At 36.1% G+C, this 12,350-nt stretch overlaps 1 protein-coding gene across 1 annotated transcript; it reads left to right on the forward strand.

Annotated features, from left to right (window-relative positions):
* The first annotated feature begins 8,185 nt into the window (after nucleotides 1-8,185).
* Nucleotides 8,186-11,917, forward strand: LOC107873559 (60S ribosomal protein L10). The gene is made up of 4 exons (XM_016720453.2): nucleotides 8,186-8,323; nucleotides 10,222-10,723; nucleotides 11,520-11,601; nucleotides 11,716-11,917. The coding sequence occupies exons 1-4, from the start codon at nucleotides 8,314-8,316 to the stop codon at nucleotides 11,782-11,784; spliced, it is 663 nt and encodes a 220-aa protein (XP_016575939.1). The 5' UTR covers nucleotides 8,186-8,313; the 3' UTR covers nucleotides 11,785-11,917.
* Nucleotides 11,918-12,350: the final 433 nt, after the last annotated feature.

The raw sequence follows: 12,350 nt of genomic DNA on the forward strand, positions 1-12,350 counted from the left end.
GCTGGGAGAGAGTAAATATTTCTTGTTGACGAAAGATTGTGGTATGACCGTTTTAGCTAAGGTTGTAAGTGTGAAGTAAAATTGAGGCTAAGTTTTGATACATGTCATTGTTGGTTGAAAACTTCATGTATATTTTCTAAGGGCTAGCACCTGAGAGTTTATTGATAGAGGTGGTGGGCGGTTATTTAGAATTTCATATGTAGTTATACAAATGGGCTTTAATGTCATGTTGGTGTGTAACTGGATAAATGCATCGCGCATAGTGGATGGCTAGTAAGAAGTTGAATATAGTTGTTCAAGAGGTAATAAGAATTATTCATGAGATGAGAAGTTGTGAAAATGCAGGGTGTGTTGAATTCAAGATTCAGACTAGCTTTACAGTGTGATGTGTGTGCATTTTGTAGGTTTGAGTAGGCTTGAACATAGTGAGAAAATTTAGTCCATCTCAGACCTCAGTAGGTAGAGTTATTAGTGCCCATATGAATATTTCAGTAACCTCAAGTGAAGTGCGGTGTTGGAATGGAACTTATAATTGAGGGAATAGTTAAAAAGTGTAGCTAAGATTGTAAGTGAGTAGTTGCAGTGCATAAGGCTTAGTAACTCTATCCTGGATGAAGTTTCATAAGCCTGTGTCCCATATTACAAAATTTTAGCCCTGTTGTGGTTTATTAGTCAGATGTCTTATTCAGACCATGCCAAGATTCTTTGCTTCCTAAAGTCATTAGAAATTCATAGAGTGAGTGTCAAAGAAATACTCTAGTTAAGTATAAGATTTCAGTATGAGTTAGTTTGTATAGCTAATAATTCGGTTTAGCAGTCGGGCAGACAGGTTCCTATGTTTTTTTATCTCTTCTATTCATGTGGAAATTTCTTCACAACCATACAAGTCGTAAAATTTAGTTTAGTTCATGCATCAAGCATCAGTTTCAGATCCCAAATAATCAGTTATGATTTAGTTCGTAAGTATTTCGTGCATCATCACAGTCTTTCCTCAATACTTTAGCCAAGTCAGTATCTTTTTGGGGGACATAATGTCCCAAGGGGGAGATGTACTATAATTCCCCCAAGCTTTCATGTCCTAAACCTTTCATTTTTCCTTCACGTAACAAGATCCAGCTTGATATAATGGATACTAATAAGTTGACCCTCTCGTTCCAGTCTCAGCCTTAAAACTATTCTCATGTCATTGCATGTGTTCAAGAAAATTAGTTTAGTTCATGATATTGAGTTCATGTATCATGTAATAAACTCAGTTATGTTCTCATGGTCCCATTCATGCATGTTTAGTATGCGATCTCAGATCTTCAGTACTCTCAACTTAACCATTCTCATTCGAGGACGAATGTTCCCAAGGTGGAGATATTGTAATACCCCGAGAATTCAAACCAATATTAGAACCATGCTTCAAGCTCATGAGAAGTTTTTTTTAGTGATTTGGTAGTTTTATGATCAATTTTGATGTGTATTAAGGCCTCAAATACGTCCTAACTATTAGGCGAATCAAAACATCCCTTACCGATTGAATTCTTGAGAAGGATATTGCTATAGTCAACTTTAAATGAGCATATATTTCTTTGTACTATGAATTTTTGAGATCATGACCCACCAACAGATAGATAATTGAATTATCTTTCCAACGATATCAATTTTTCCAAAATCCAATATCGGAGTAAAAAATTATAGTCGTTTTACAGTGAGCTGTCCGAACTACCAAAGTGCAACGGGAAGGTTGACGAACCGTCGCGCCAGCGACAAATCGTCGCCCAAACCATCGCAAATTAGGCAGTAAACCTGTTTTCTGGCCATAAAGTGACAGTTTGAGGGACGGTCAGTCCCTAGGGTGACGATTCGTCGCCCAAACCGTCCTGCACCTCCGTTTAGCGATTTAAAGCCATTTTTAAAGGGAATTTTGGGTCTTTTTCCACCGCTTTTAACACCTAATTACATCAAATCAAAACACATAACTCCATATTCATCCATAGCATCAAAATTAGGGTTCCTCTCAAGATTATCTCCCAAGAACAAGATTCAAACCCTTCTTCAAGAAACTAAGAAATTCAAGTTTTTCAAGTTCAAGAACCATCAAGAAAACATCAAGATTTGTGTTTCCCAATCCAAGAACATTCAAGAAACATTAATTCTCTTTCAAGATTCAAGCTTTTGAGGTATATTAGATGTTTATCCATGGGTTCTTTTCACCCATGAAGTCCAAGAACCCATTTTCAAGATCAAAGTTATGATTTTTACATGTTTTTATGAATTACATCCATGAAACTTCATCAATTTTGATTTTTATACCATGTTTACATGTAGTTTTTGTTGTTATTAAGCCCCACATGTTTGAATGGTGTTGTTCAGTAATTTTAGCCTTAATTGGTGATTTTGTTATTGAAATCATGCTATTACTACAAGTTTTAAAACTAATCCCATGCTTAGCTTAAACCATGCATTGCAAGTGTTCGATGAAATGCCTACAAGAATGAGTTTTGAACAAATGCTTATATATCATGTCCTCAAAGTTTTAGTATGATATTGCTATTATTTCTATCGAGTCCTGGAGGTTATGAATACTCGAAATTTAGTTGTTTACTTAGTTTTAGTATTTTCAGAATCTTTTCAGATAAACCATGAGTCTTTTCATCCAATTAGTCATTATAATCTATTTAGGGTTAATAATTACCCAGAATATGTATGCACTGTCGTTTTTAACATATCATGACTTGAGTTCATCAGTTGTCAGTGCATACACCAGTTAGTAATTCATTGTCTTTCAGTTGGGAGTAAGATTTAGCACTGAGTGGGAAGTATGGGTTCAACGCATCCTACTTTCCCAAAAACTACGTATCATCGTAGGTCTAAGGGCCTTGCCAGAGTGTGTTTCCCTTTGCCCAATATGGGCTCAGTTTAGTGATCAGTACAGTTCAGGTTCTATTCCGATGGCAAGGATAGAACAACTCTCCTCAATGTGGGTCAGACGTTGGACTCCATGATAGCTCACATGGTTTATGTCGGTTACACGATAGCTCCCACAGTCATAGTCTAGTATTCAGCTCAGTAATTAATTTTCAGTTTTGCTTGACCATAGCATACAGATATCAGTTACCTATTTATCAGTACTCAGTATTTCAATTTTTAGACTATATTCAGAACATGTTTTATGCTTGGTCATGCATTCTCAGTCTTTATAGATTTCATGTATTTTACTCAGTACTTCATGTTATACATTCAATTAGTTACTAAGCATGCACATGAAACCATGCATATTAGCCAACTTCATTTAGCATACTAGTACATTCAAAGTACTGATCGCATACTCGTTTCTTACGCTATGATGTCTCATATCATAGGTTCGGACGCTCAAGTTCCTGACCGTACTTAGACAGATCAGCCTATCAATAATAGGCAACGGTGGTGGGTCCTCATCCTTCGAGGACGAGTTATCTTACATTCAGTATGTCAGTAGTTGAGTTATCTAGTCAGTCAAAATTAGTTGAGGGCTTGTCCCGTCAACTCCTTAGTTATTCAGTTAGAGGCTTTCAGACTAGTATAGACAGTTAGTCAGTTTTTTAGATTTGAGTTGTCATTATCAGTTTTCTTTACAGACTTATCAGATTTATGAGTTAAAGCCTTATGGAATTCCTTAGTTTATTTCCGCATATGATCTTTTGATATCAGCTTTACTCAGTACTCACAGTAGGTACCAACTTATGGTTAGCTTGTGGTCCTTTTGGACTGTAAGCACCGTGTAACGCCCAGGATATACTCTTGGGGCGTTACAAATTGTATGTGTGAATATGTATTGTATATGGTGTTGACCCTTTTTCAGTGAGATGTGAGTGATGAAAAAAATGGAAGAAGAAGAAATGAGGGTGGTGAGGTGTAAAGAAGAAGGGGAGAAATGGTTAAAAAATTTAAAGTGGCACCACTTAATTTTTTTTTATACCTTTTTATTATTTAAACGGGCTTTAATTTTTTAATTTTTTTTACCACGTCAGCCGTTAAGGGAGCAAAATAATACACTTTAAAGTTCATAAGGGGGGTAAATAATTACAGGTTAAGTTTAATGGCTAAAGTAAGTTTTCGTTGCAACTTTAGGGGGGAAAACATGTATTTTCTTAGTTTATAAGTCATGTATGTATCTTTGTCCATTGATATATTGGACATTAAGTAACAGAAATAAGAATGGGAAGATGAATGTATGTAAATATGAGGAAAGATAAGATTATAAAAGATGATATTTAGATTAAGATGAGAGTGTTCCCCGTTAATGATAAAATACAGTAAGTGATATTGAGATGGTCGTGCAAGTGAAAAGGAGATGTGTGGATGCCCCGAATAGGTGCGAGAGGTTGGTCGTAGAGGGCGGAGGAAAGAATCGAGGTAGGTCTAGGAAGTATTGAAATGAGGTGATTACGAAGGACATGCTCAATTTCAACTTATCGAAGATATGGTCCTTTATAGGAGGGTGTGAAGTTTGAGGGTTAGAATAGAAGATTAATTAATAGTCAAGCGTTTTACTTCTCCGAACCCGGAGTATTAGTATTAGTTTATTTTTGTACTCTTAGATTTCTATTTCTATCGGTTGATTCTTTAGACTCAATTATTGGATTTCTTGTTATTGTTATTGCTTGTTGCTATTGTCATCTTTATTAATTTTGAGTTGAGGATTTATCGAAAACAACCTCTCCATCTCCTCAAGAAAGGGGTTCGTAAGATTTGCATGTGCTATCCTCTCCAAATGCCACTTGTAGAATTACATTGAATTTGTTGCTGTTGGATTTTTTATTGGAAATTTTACATATCTACGACATGTTTACTCTTAATTACCAAAAATTCCAACATTTTTCAAAATCTTCAAAAATCTCAACATTTGACCTTTGATGATACAAGTTAATCACATTAGATACATACTATTGGTACATGTATCTAATGTGATTAACTTGTATCATACATTAAATACATGTAGGGTTACATTAGATACATGTAGGGCTAACTTGTATCTCAGAAATAGTCCCAAATATGAAATGTTGGATTTATGTAATTTTTCAGAAGTAGGGAGATTTTTAGAAATTTTGAAAGTTATGATGTTTATTTATGTAATTTTTTGTTTCTTATTTTGGTGTATGTTATTTGTATGTCCAACATATCATTGGACATGAAATAACAAACATATAACATACAAAGTACGTATAACAACATAACTATATGCAAATCATACGTAAGTTATTTGTTTTGACCGGATTGTATACAACAACAACAAAAAAATCATATACATAATTTTATTTTGAATAAATTTTTATATATTTGTAAAAACTCTAATACTTTTTGGAAACTCAGAATGAGTTAAAAGTTAAAACAAGTAATCAGTATACAAGTTTCCTATCTACAGGAAAAAATTCACTTTAACCCAAAACATAATAACTCATTTGATTGACAGCTTAAATTTTCATCTTTTATGTGAGAGTTTGATTCCTCCTTATTATTCCTTCCCGATTTTCTCCTCCAGATATCGTCGTAACCCCTATGCAATAAAAAATAAAAGAGAAAATGGTTAAAAGTCCCCCAACCTTTAACCCAAATTTCAACTATATACTTATATTTTACGAGGGTCCTATGACCCCCCTGAACTATTATACTCTCTATAAAGAGAGTGAGAATGAAAATAATTTATTAAAAATTTATTTTTAATATTTCTTTAAATAAATATATATAATTTTAATTATTATTTTTCTTTCTTCTTCGTCATTTCTTCTTTTTCCATTTAATTATTATTTTTCTTTCTTCTTCCTCATTTCTTCTTTTTCCATTCTTCTTCTTCAATTTTTTCTTCTTCTTCTTCAATGATATCCAAGAACTCATCAATGACATTTCTTCTTCTTATTATTTTTCTTTCTTCTTCTTCAATGGCATTCAAGAACTCGAATTACGTGAGAATGTGAATCAATTCAGATTGAAAAATTCGAATTAATTTCTGGGTTAGAATCATTCCTTAGCTCTCCAAAAATTGATTGACGTTGAGAATGTTGAAATCCATCGAAAAAAATAAAGTTGTCGGAATTTTAAATTTTGCTGGCGTCGTCACTGTCCAGCGACGTTTCATTGCCAGAAATTGTGCACCATTGAAGGCGGCGTCATTTTGTGAAAATCGAATATTTTTTGGACATTAATTGTTGATTTGATTTTGATAAGATTACCTATCGTGTGAATTCCATATGATTCATTATGTCATTGAAGAAGAAGAAGAAGAAGAAGAAGCCATTGAAGAAGAAGAAAAAAAAAAATAGAAGAAGAAGAAGAATTGAATGGCATATGATGTGGCATGACGTGGAATTAATTTTTTATAGTAAAAAAATAATATGACGTGGAATTACTTGAAATGACACGTGGTAGCGCGTGTAGACCATAAATTAAAATAAAATTTGAGTATGAGCTTTTAGACGGGTATATATTTCACTTTAAAATAGTTCGGGGGGGGGGGGGTAATAATTCTATTTTAAAATAGTTCAGGGGGTCATAGGACCCCCGCAAAGTATAAGTGTGTAGTTGGAATTTGAGGTAAAGATTGGGGGGCTTTTGACCATTTTCTCAAAATAAAATAACAAAATAACTTTAACCCAAAATGGCATAAGGTGAACGGGTCAAGTTTATGTTAGAATGCAAGAAAAATAACATAAACATACACTTTACAAACAACAATAAACTCAGTGTATTCCCACAAAGTGGGGTCTGGGAAGGGTAAAATGTACGCAGTCCATAGCGCTACCTCCAAAGAAGTAGAGAGACTGTTTCCGATAAACCCCCGACTCAAGATAAAGAATAATAAACAAGATAGAATAGAAATAAGAGAAATAAGAGCAATACGAAATAAGAAATACGAAATAGGACACCCACCTAGTAGTAACATAAACACACAACCCAAGTACATAGTCATAGGATTAATAACCCGGCTACACAAGAGCTCTCCTAACTACTTGCTACAAACCACACACTCACACTAGCCTTCTACCCTTATCCGCGACCTATACACCTTCTTATCTAGGGTCATGTCCTCAGTAAGCTGTAGCTGCTCCATGTCAAGTCTAATCACCTCCCTCTAGTATTTCTTCGACCTACCTCTACCCCTCCAAAAGCTATCCAAAGCTAGCCTCTCACACCTACGAATTGGGGCATCCATACTCCTCCTTATTATATGCTCAAACTATCTCAGCCTTCATTCCCGCATCTTTTCCTCCACCGGAGCCACTCCTACCTTCTCCCGAATAATCTTATTCCTAACTCTATCCCCTCTAGTAAGCCCACACATCCAACACAACATCTTCATTTCCTCTACCTTCAATTTTTAAATGTGGGAGTTCTTGACTGACCAACACTCTGTACCATACAACATGACCAGACGGACTGTCACTCTGTAGAATTTTCCTTTAAGCTTAAGGGGCACCTTCTTATATATTTACACAATTCTCCACTCTTACAGAGTAAATTACAAAAATTCCAATCAATTATGTATCTTTGTTGGATGTATCAAAAGCTAAATATGTATCTTGACTGTCCCAAAATCCCCCAAAAATGTATTGAGAGCTAATTTTGTATCTTTAGAGAGGAAAAAATATATCTTCGTTGGATGTATTATATATCTCAACAAATCTAAAATCGAAAAAAAATGTAGCGGGAGTTGATTATGTATCTTTACAAAAGAAAAAATGTATCTTCATTGGATGTATAGGGAGCTAATTATGTATCTCGACAGGCTCAAAATTAGGAAGGTATGAAGGAAAAACATTGGGATAGAGGGCTAAGGGTGTGGATGAGTCGTAGCCATTAATTAGGTGGACTTTGGTGTTCTTTGTTTGGCAATGTACAATCTTCCGTGGATGTCGTACCTGTGTTATATTATCACGTTCCTTGATTTTGATGCTTTTGTATACTATCTTTAATCTTGAGCCGGGAGTCTACCGGAAACAGCCTCTCTATCTTTTTTAGAGGTAGTGGTATGGACTGCGTACACTCTACCCTCCCCAAATCCCACTTTGTGGGAATATACTGGGTTTATTGTTGTTGTTGACAGGCTCAAAATTAGAATTTTCAATAATCATGCAAAACGTCATGCTTTACTGTAATTAAACTTTAAACTGTCGGGATTTATGTTGTTGTTCTTAATTATGAATCGGCCCACCAACCTCTTAGTTTTGACGCATGCCCATAAGGCGGCCCAATAAATTTAACAATAATTCCCACATAAATATAACGTTACGCTAGGGTTTTCTCAGTGTCTCGTCTTCTCAAGCCGCCCTAAAATACCACTGAGAATTAGCTATGGGACGAAGTAAGTGTGTTTCTCTCAATTTTACATTAATTCTCTCATTTTTGTGTGTAATTTTATCTAATTATCATTGCTAATTCGAAAATAAACTTGTTCGATAAAATTCTCTCATTTTTGTGTATAATTTTATCTAGTTATCATTGCTATTTTTTTTTGAAAATAAACTTGTGCGATAAAATTCTCTCATTTTTGTGTATAATTTTACCTAATTATTATTGCTATTTTTTCGAAAATAAACTTGTTCGATAAAATTATCTCATTTTTGTGTATAATTTTAGCTAATTATCATTGCTATTTTTTCGAAATAAAAACTTGTTCGATCTAGCTGTTTGTTCATGGATTGTGTGTGTGATTTTCTTCAAAATTTGCTGAAATGGTGATACATTTGATTTATTGCTTTTTTGCTTTATGTGCTTTGGTACGTAAATAAATGTAGAAAAATCTATTTGTTCGTAAGACTAGTTATTATTGAGAGTGGTTCCAAAGGATGCAAATGGGGAAGAGTGAGCATTAGGATTCATGTAGTGACTAGTTATAGTAAGAGTATGCTCCCCCGGCTCATGGCATGGCGGACCTATACCCCATTTTTTGGTGGTCCGGCACCCATTAAATCTGACGTAGACTAGGTATAATTATATTAAAATTGTATAAAAATTGGTATAACATTTAGAAAATCGTGTTTTAGTTTCTAGGCGGAATCTTAAAGCTTTGGGCGGTAATATGTGTGTTTGAACTTCCCGAGCACCCACGATCCCTAAATCTCGTGTCCACCACGGCATACTCGTGGGATTGACGCGGGGATTACCTAGTTGATGGTGCTACACTTATCAAGCTTATACTCGTGTGTGTTTGGACTTCCTGAGCACCCACGACTCCTAAAGCCTAGTTCAACCACTGCAAACTCGTTGGATTGACGCGAGGATTACCTAGTTGATGGTGCAACACTTGTCAAGATTATAATCACAACAACAGTTACAAGCCTAGTGTAATGCCACGAGTGGAGTCTAGGGAGTAAGATTGTTCGCGTGGCCTTACACCTATCTTGTGAAGGTAGAGAGGCGTTCTTCGTTTAACCCTCGGTTCAAGTAAAGCTTAGCACACAAACTGGGGCTTGGGAAGTGTGGTGTGTGCGATGTCTTAAACCCTCCCCCACACCTCACAAATAGACCCTTGCTTCACATAACGTATATCTAACAACAAGTATGTGAAGTGAAAACAATGAAGAAGAGAACAACGACAATGACGAATAATATGATTATTGAAGCAAAGGAAAATAACTTATAATGTGAGTTACAATCACTCAATCTCTGGTCGTAGAAGTGATAAAATCGGTAGCTTATGGATAGAAAATTTGCCCTTTGTTCTTCATTGTTGCTTGTAACGCAAACCCTTTTCTTCACCCATATCGAAGAAACAGATGAAGTGTGTCCTTATGTAGGATAAACTTGACGGTGAACGGTTTGCCGTACTTATTACCAGGTTAAAGAAGATTTATTCCTTTTTGGTTTGAATTTTTGATGAATCCATGTAAATGGGAAAGTTGATGATAAGAAATGTATCTTGCGATGCATATGAACAGAAACAAGTATGACAAGGCTGACCACTATTTCAATAGTTTTTGTTAAGGTAACTTATGTAAGCACATTCTGTAGTTTCGATGACGAGGTATTCTGCATTGCATTATTGATGTAACTCTTTTCTAATGGAATAAGTAGATTTTCACTAACATGGAGATAGATAGATGTGAGGGCATTATGGATACATCTATCATCTGTGCCTTATTTGCCCTTAACTATAATGTGGTGCCGTAACTAATTGACCCCTAATCGTGGTATTTGTATTTGTGTTCGGTTTTGACATCACAAAGGCTTATGTGTAACTGTGTTGAATTCTTTCCTCAGGACCTGCAAGGTGTTACCGCCAGATTAAGAACAAGCCTTACCCAAAATCAAGGTTTTGTCGTGGTGTTCCAGATCCAAAGATCAGGATCTATGATGTTGGTATGAAGAAAAGGGGAGTTGATGAATTTCCTTTCTGCGTGCATTTGGTCAGTTGGGAGAAGGAGAATGTTTCAAGTGAGGCTCTTGAAGCTGCTCGTATTGCTTGCAACAAGTACATGACTAAGTCCGCTGGAAAGGATGCTTTCCACCTCAGGGTTAGGGTCCATCCCTTCCACGTATTGCGTATTAACAAAATGTTGTCATGTGCTGGGGCTGATAGGCTCCAAACTGGTATGAGGGGAGCTTTTGGCAAACCACAGGGAGTCTGTGCCCGTGTTGCCATTGGTCAGGTTCTTCTCTCTGTTCGCTGCAAAGATGGTAATGCTACCCACGCTCAAGAGGCTCTTCGTCGTGCTAAGTTTAAGTTCCCTGGCCGACAAAAGATCATTGTTAGCAGAAAGTGGTATGTCTTTTATCTCTAGAATACCTTCAATTTTTTGTCTCACTGCACTGGTTGAGCATTTAAGGTTTTCCCGTGCTAAAAATTGATTTGGTTATGAAGGATTGGCGTGTCATGATGCAATTCTTTTATTTTGAGTTTTGATAATACAGTTTTGTAAGATTAACATGTATGATTTTGATATTTAATCTAACCTCTGATCACACAGAAGCTCATACTATAGAGATTGCATAAATTCTTGACATTGTGATTCCAGTTATTATGATGCTACAGTAGTTTCTTTTGTCTGCTGGACCAAAGTTTGGTCTCATGTTTAACATTGTTAAAGCGAGGATAAACTATAGGGGTCTGCTTCCTCCACACTTGTTAAGTGCCTTGTACCAACCTAGCTTGCTCTGCCTTGTTATGAGAATATCCCTTACTAGAACAAGAGTAACTGGTAGAGTTGCTGCCATGTGACTAAGAGGTCACGGGTTCAAGCATTGGAAACAGCCTCTGGAAGAAATACAAGGTAAGACTGCGTACAAAACACCCTTGTGGTGGGGCCCTTCCCCGGACCCTGCGCATAGCGGGAGCTTTAGTGCACCGGGCTACCCTTTTTTTATCCCTTACCAGAACAGGATCTGTTCTATAGCTTGTACCACTGCATCTTTGAGTGCTAAGGAGTCATGAAGTGATGACACATTTATTCTACCTTGGTTTAGAACCTAGCTGGATTACGCATTTGTTTTTTGAAGGTTTCCACTCAATAGAAACTGCCTTTGTGTCAAATCTAATGTGCTTTCTTTGATTCCTGCAGGGGTTTCACTAAGTTCAGCCGTACCGATTACCTGAAATACAAGTCAGAGAATCGTATTATCCCAGACGGTGTCAACGCCAAGGTTCGTTTCATTCATAATCAATGTATAACATTCTGCATCATGATAAAATGAACATCAGATTTTGTTGCCTGTGGTATTATATGAAATCTTACTGATTTTCTTACGCTTTTACAGCTTCTCGGCTGCCATGGACGACTTGCTGCACGCGAACCTGGAAGAGCTTTTCTAGAAGCAGCACATTGAAATTGTAGAATTTCTACTTCTGCTGGATGAAATTTTGTGTCTTGATCATCTGTTTAGTTTTGAACCATTACTTAGGCTGTTACTGCTCTGAACATTTAGCTTTTCACAAGAAAATGATTGGTTTTTATTTGCATGATGAGTTTTGTTTTATATTTTTTATGTCCTTGGCGTTTAAATTCGCTTCTTACTCGTTTGAGCTGCATCTTAATTTTTAAATGGATATTCAAATTAACTAGTTCGAGTCCAGCACTTGCTATTCATTTATGATGCTTAAAGACCGGTTCGAGTTGGGCACTTACTGTTCATTTATGATACTTGAAGATCATTCGAGTTCTACATTTAGTAATCACTTATGATATTTGAGTCTAATTTGTGTCCGTGGAGCATGGATGAAGTAGTCAGATGCTTCTTCTATTCTTTTCCCTGGCGCAGCAGGGCCCTCTTAAACCGTGAAGTAAATCATCGCATCTATGGTCCAACCAATTGGGAGAGAATTGCCAAAGCGTATCATCAAATTTATTTGACTACGAAGGAAGGAACTTGAAGTTGTCATTTTTTATGTATAT

Source organism: Capsicum annuum, chromosome 6 (assembly GCF_002878395.1).
Source record: "Capsicum annuum cultivar UCD-10X-F1 chromosome 6, UCD10Xv1.1, whole genome shotgun sequence".
NCBI classification, from domain to species: domain Eukaryota; kingdom Viridiplantae; phylum Streptophyta; class Magnoliopsida; order Solanales; family Solanaceae; genus Capsicum; species Capsicum annuum.

Excerpts from the sequence above, each read along its gene's own strand:
- LOC107873559 (XM_016720453.2), top strand. Across the intron at positions 10,724-11,519 it reads ATCATTGTTAGCAGAAAGTG|GGGTTTCACTAAGTTCAGCC; the intron begins GTATGTCTTTTA and ends TGATTCCTGCAG. Across the intron at positions 11,602-11,715 it reads CAGACGGTGTCAACGCCAAG|CTTCTCGGCTGCCATGGACG; the intron begins GTTCGTTTCATT and ends ACGCTTTTACAG.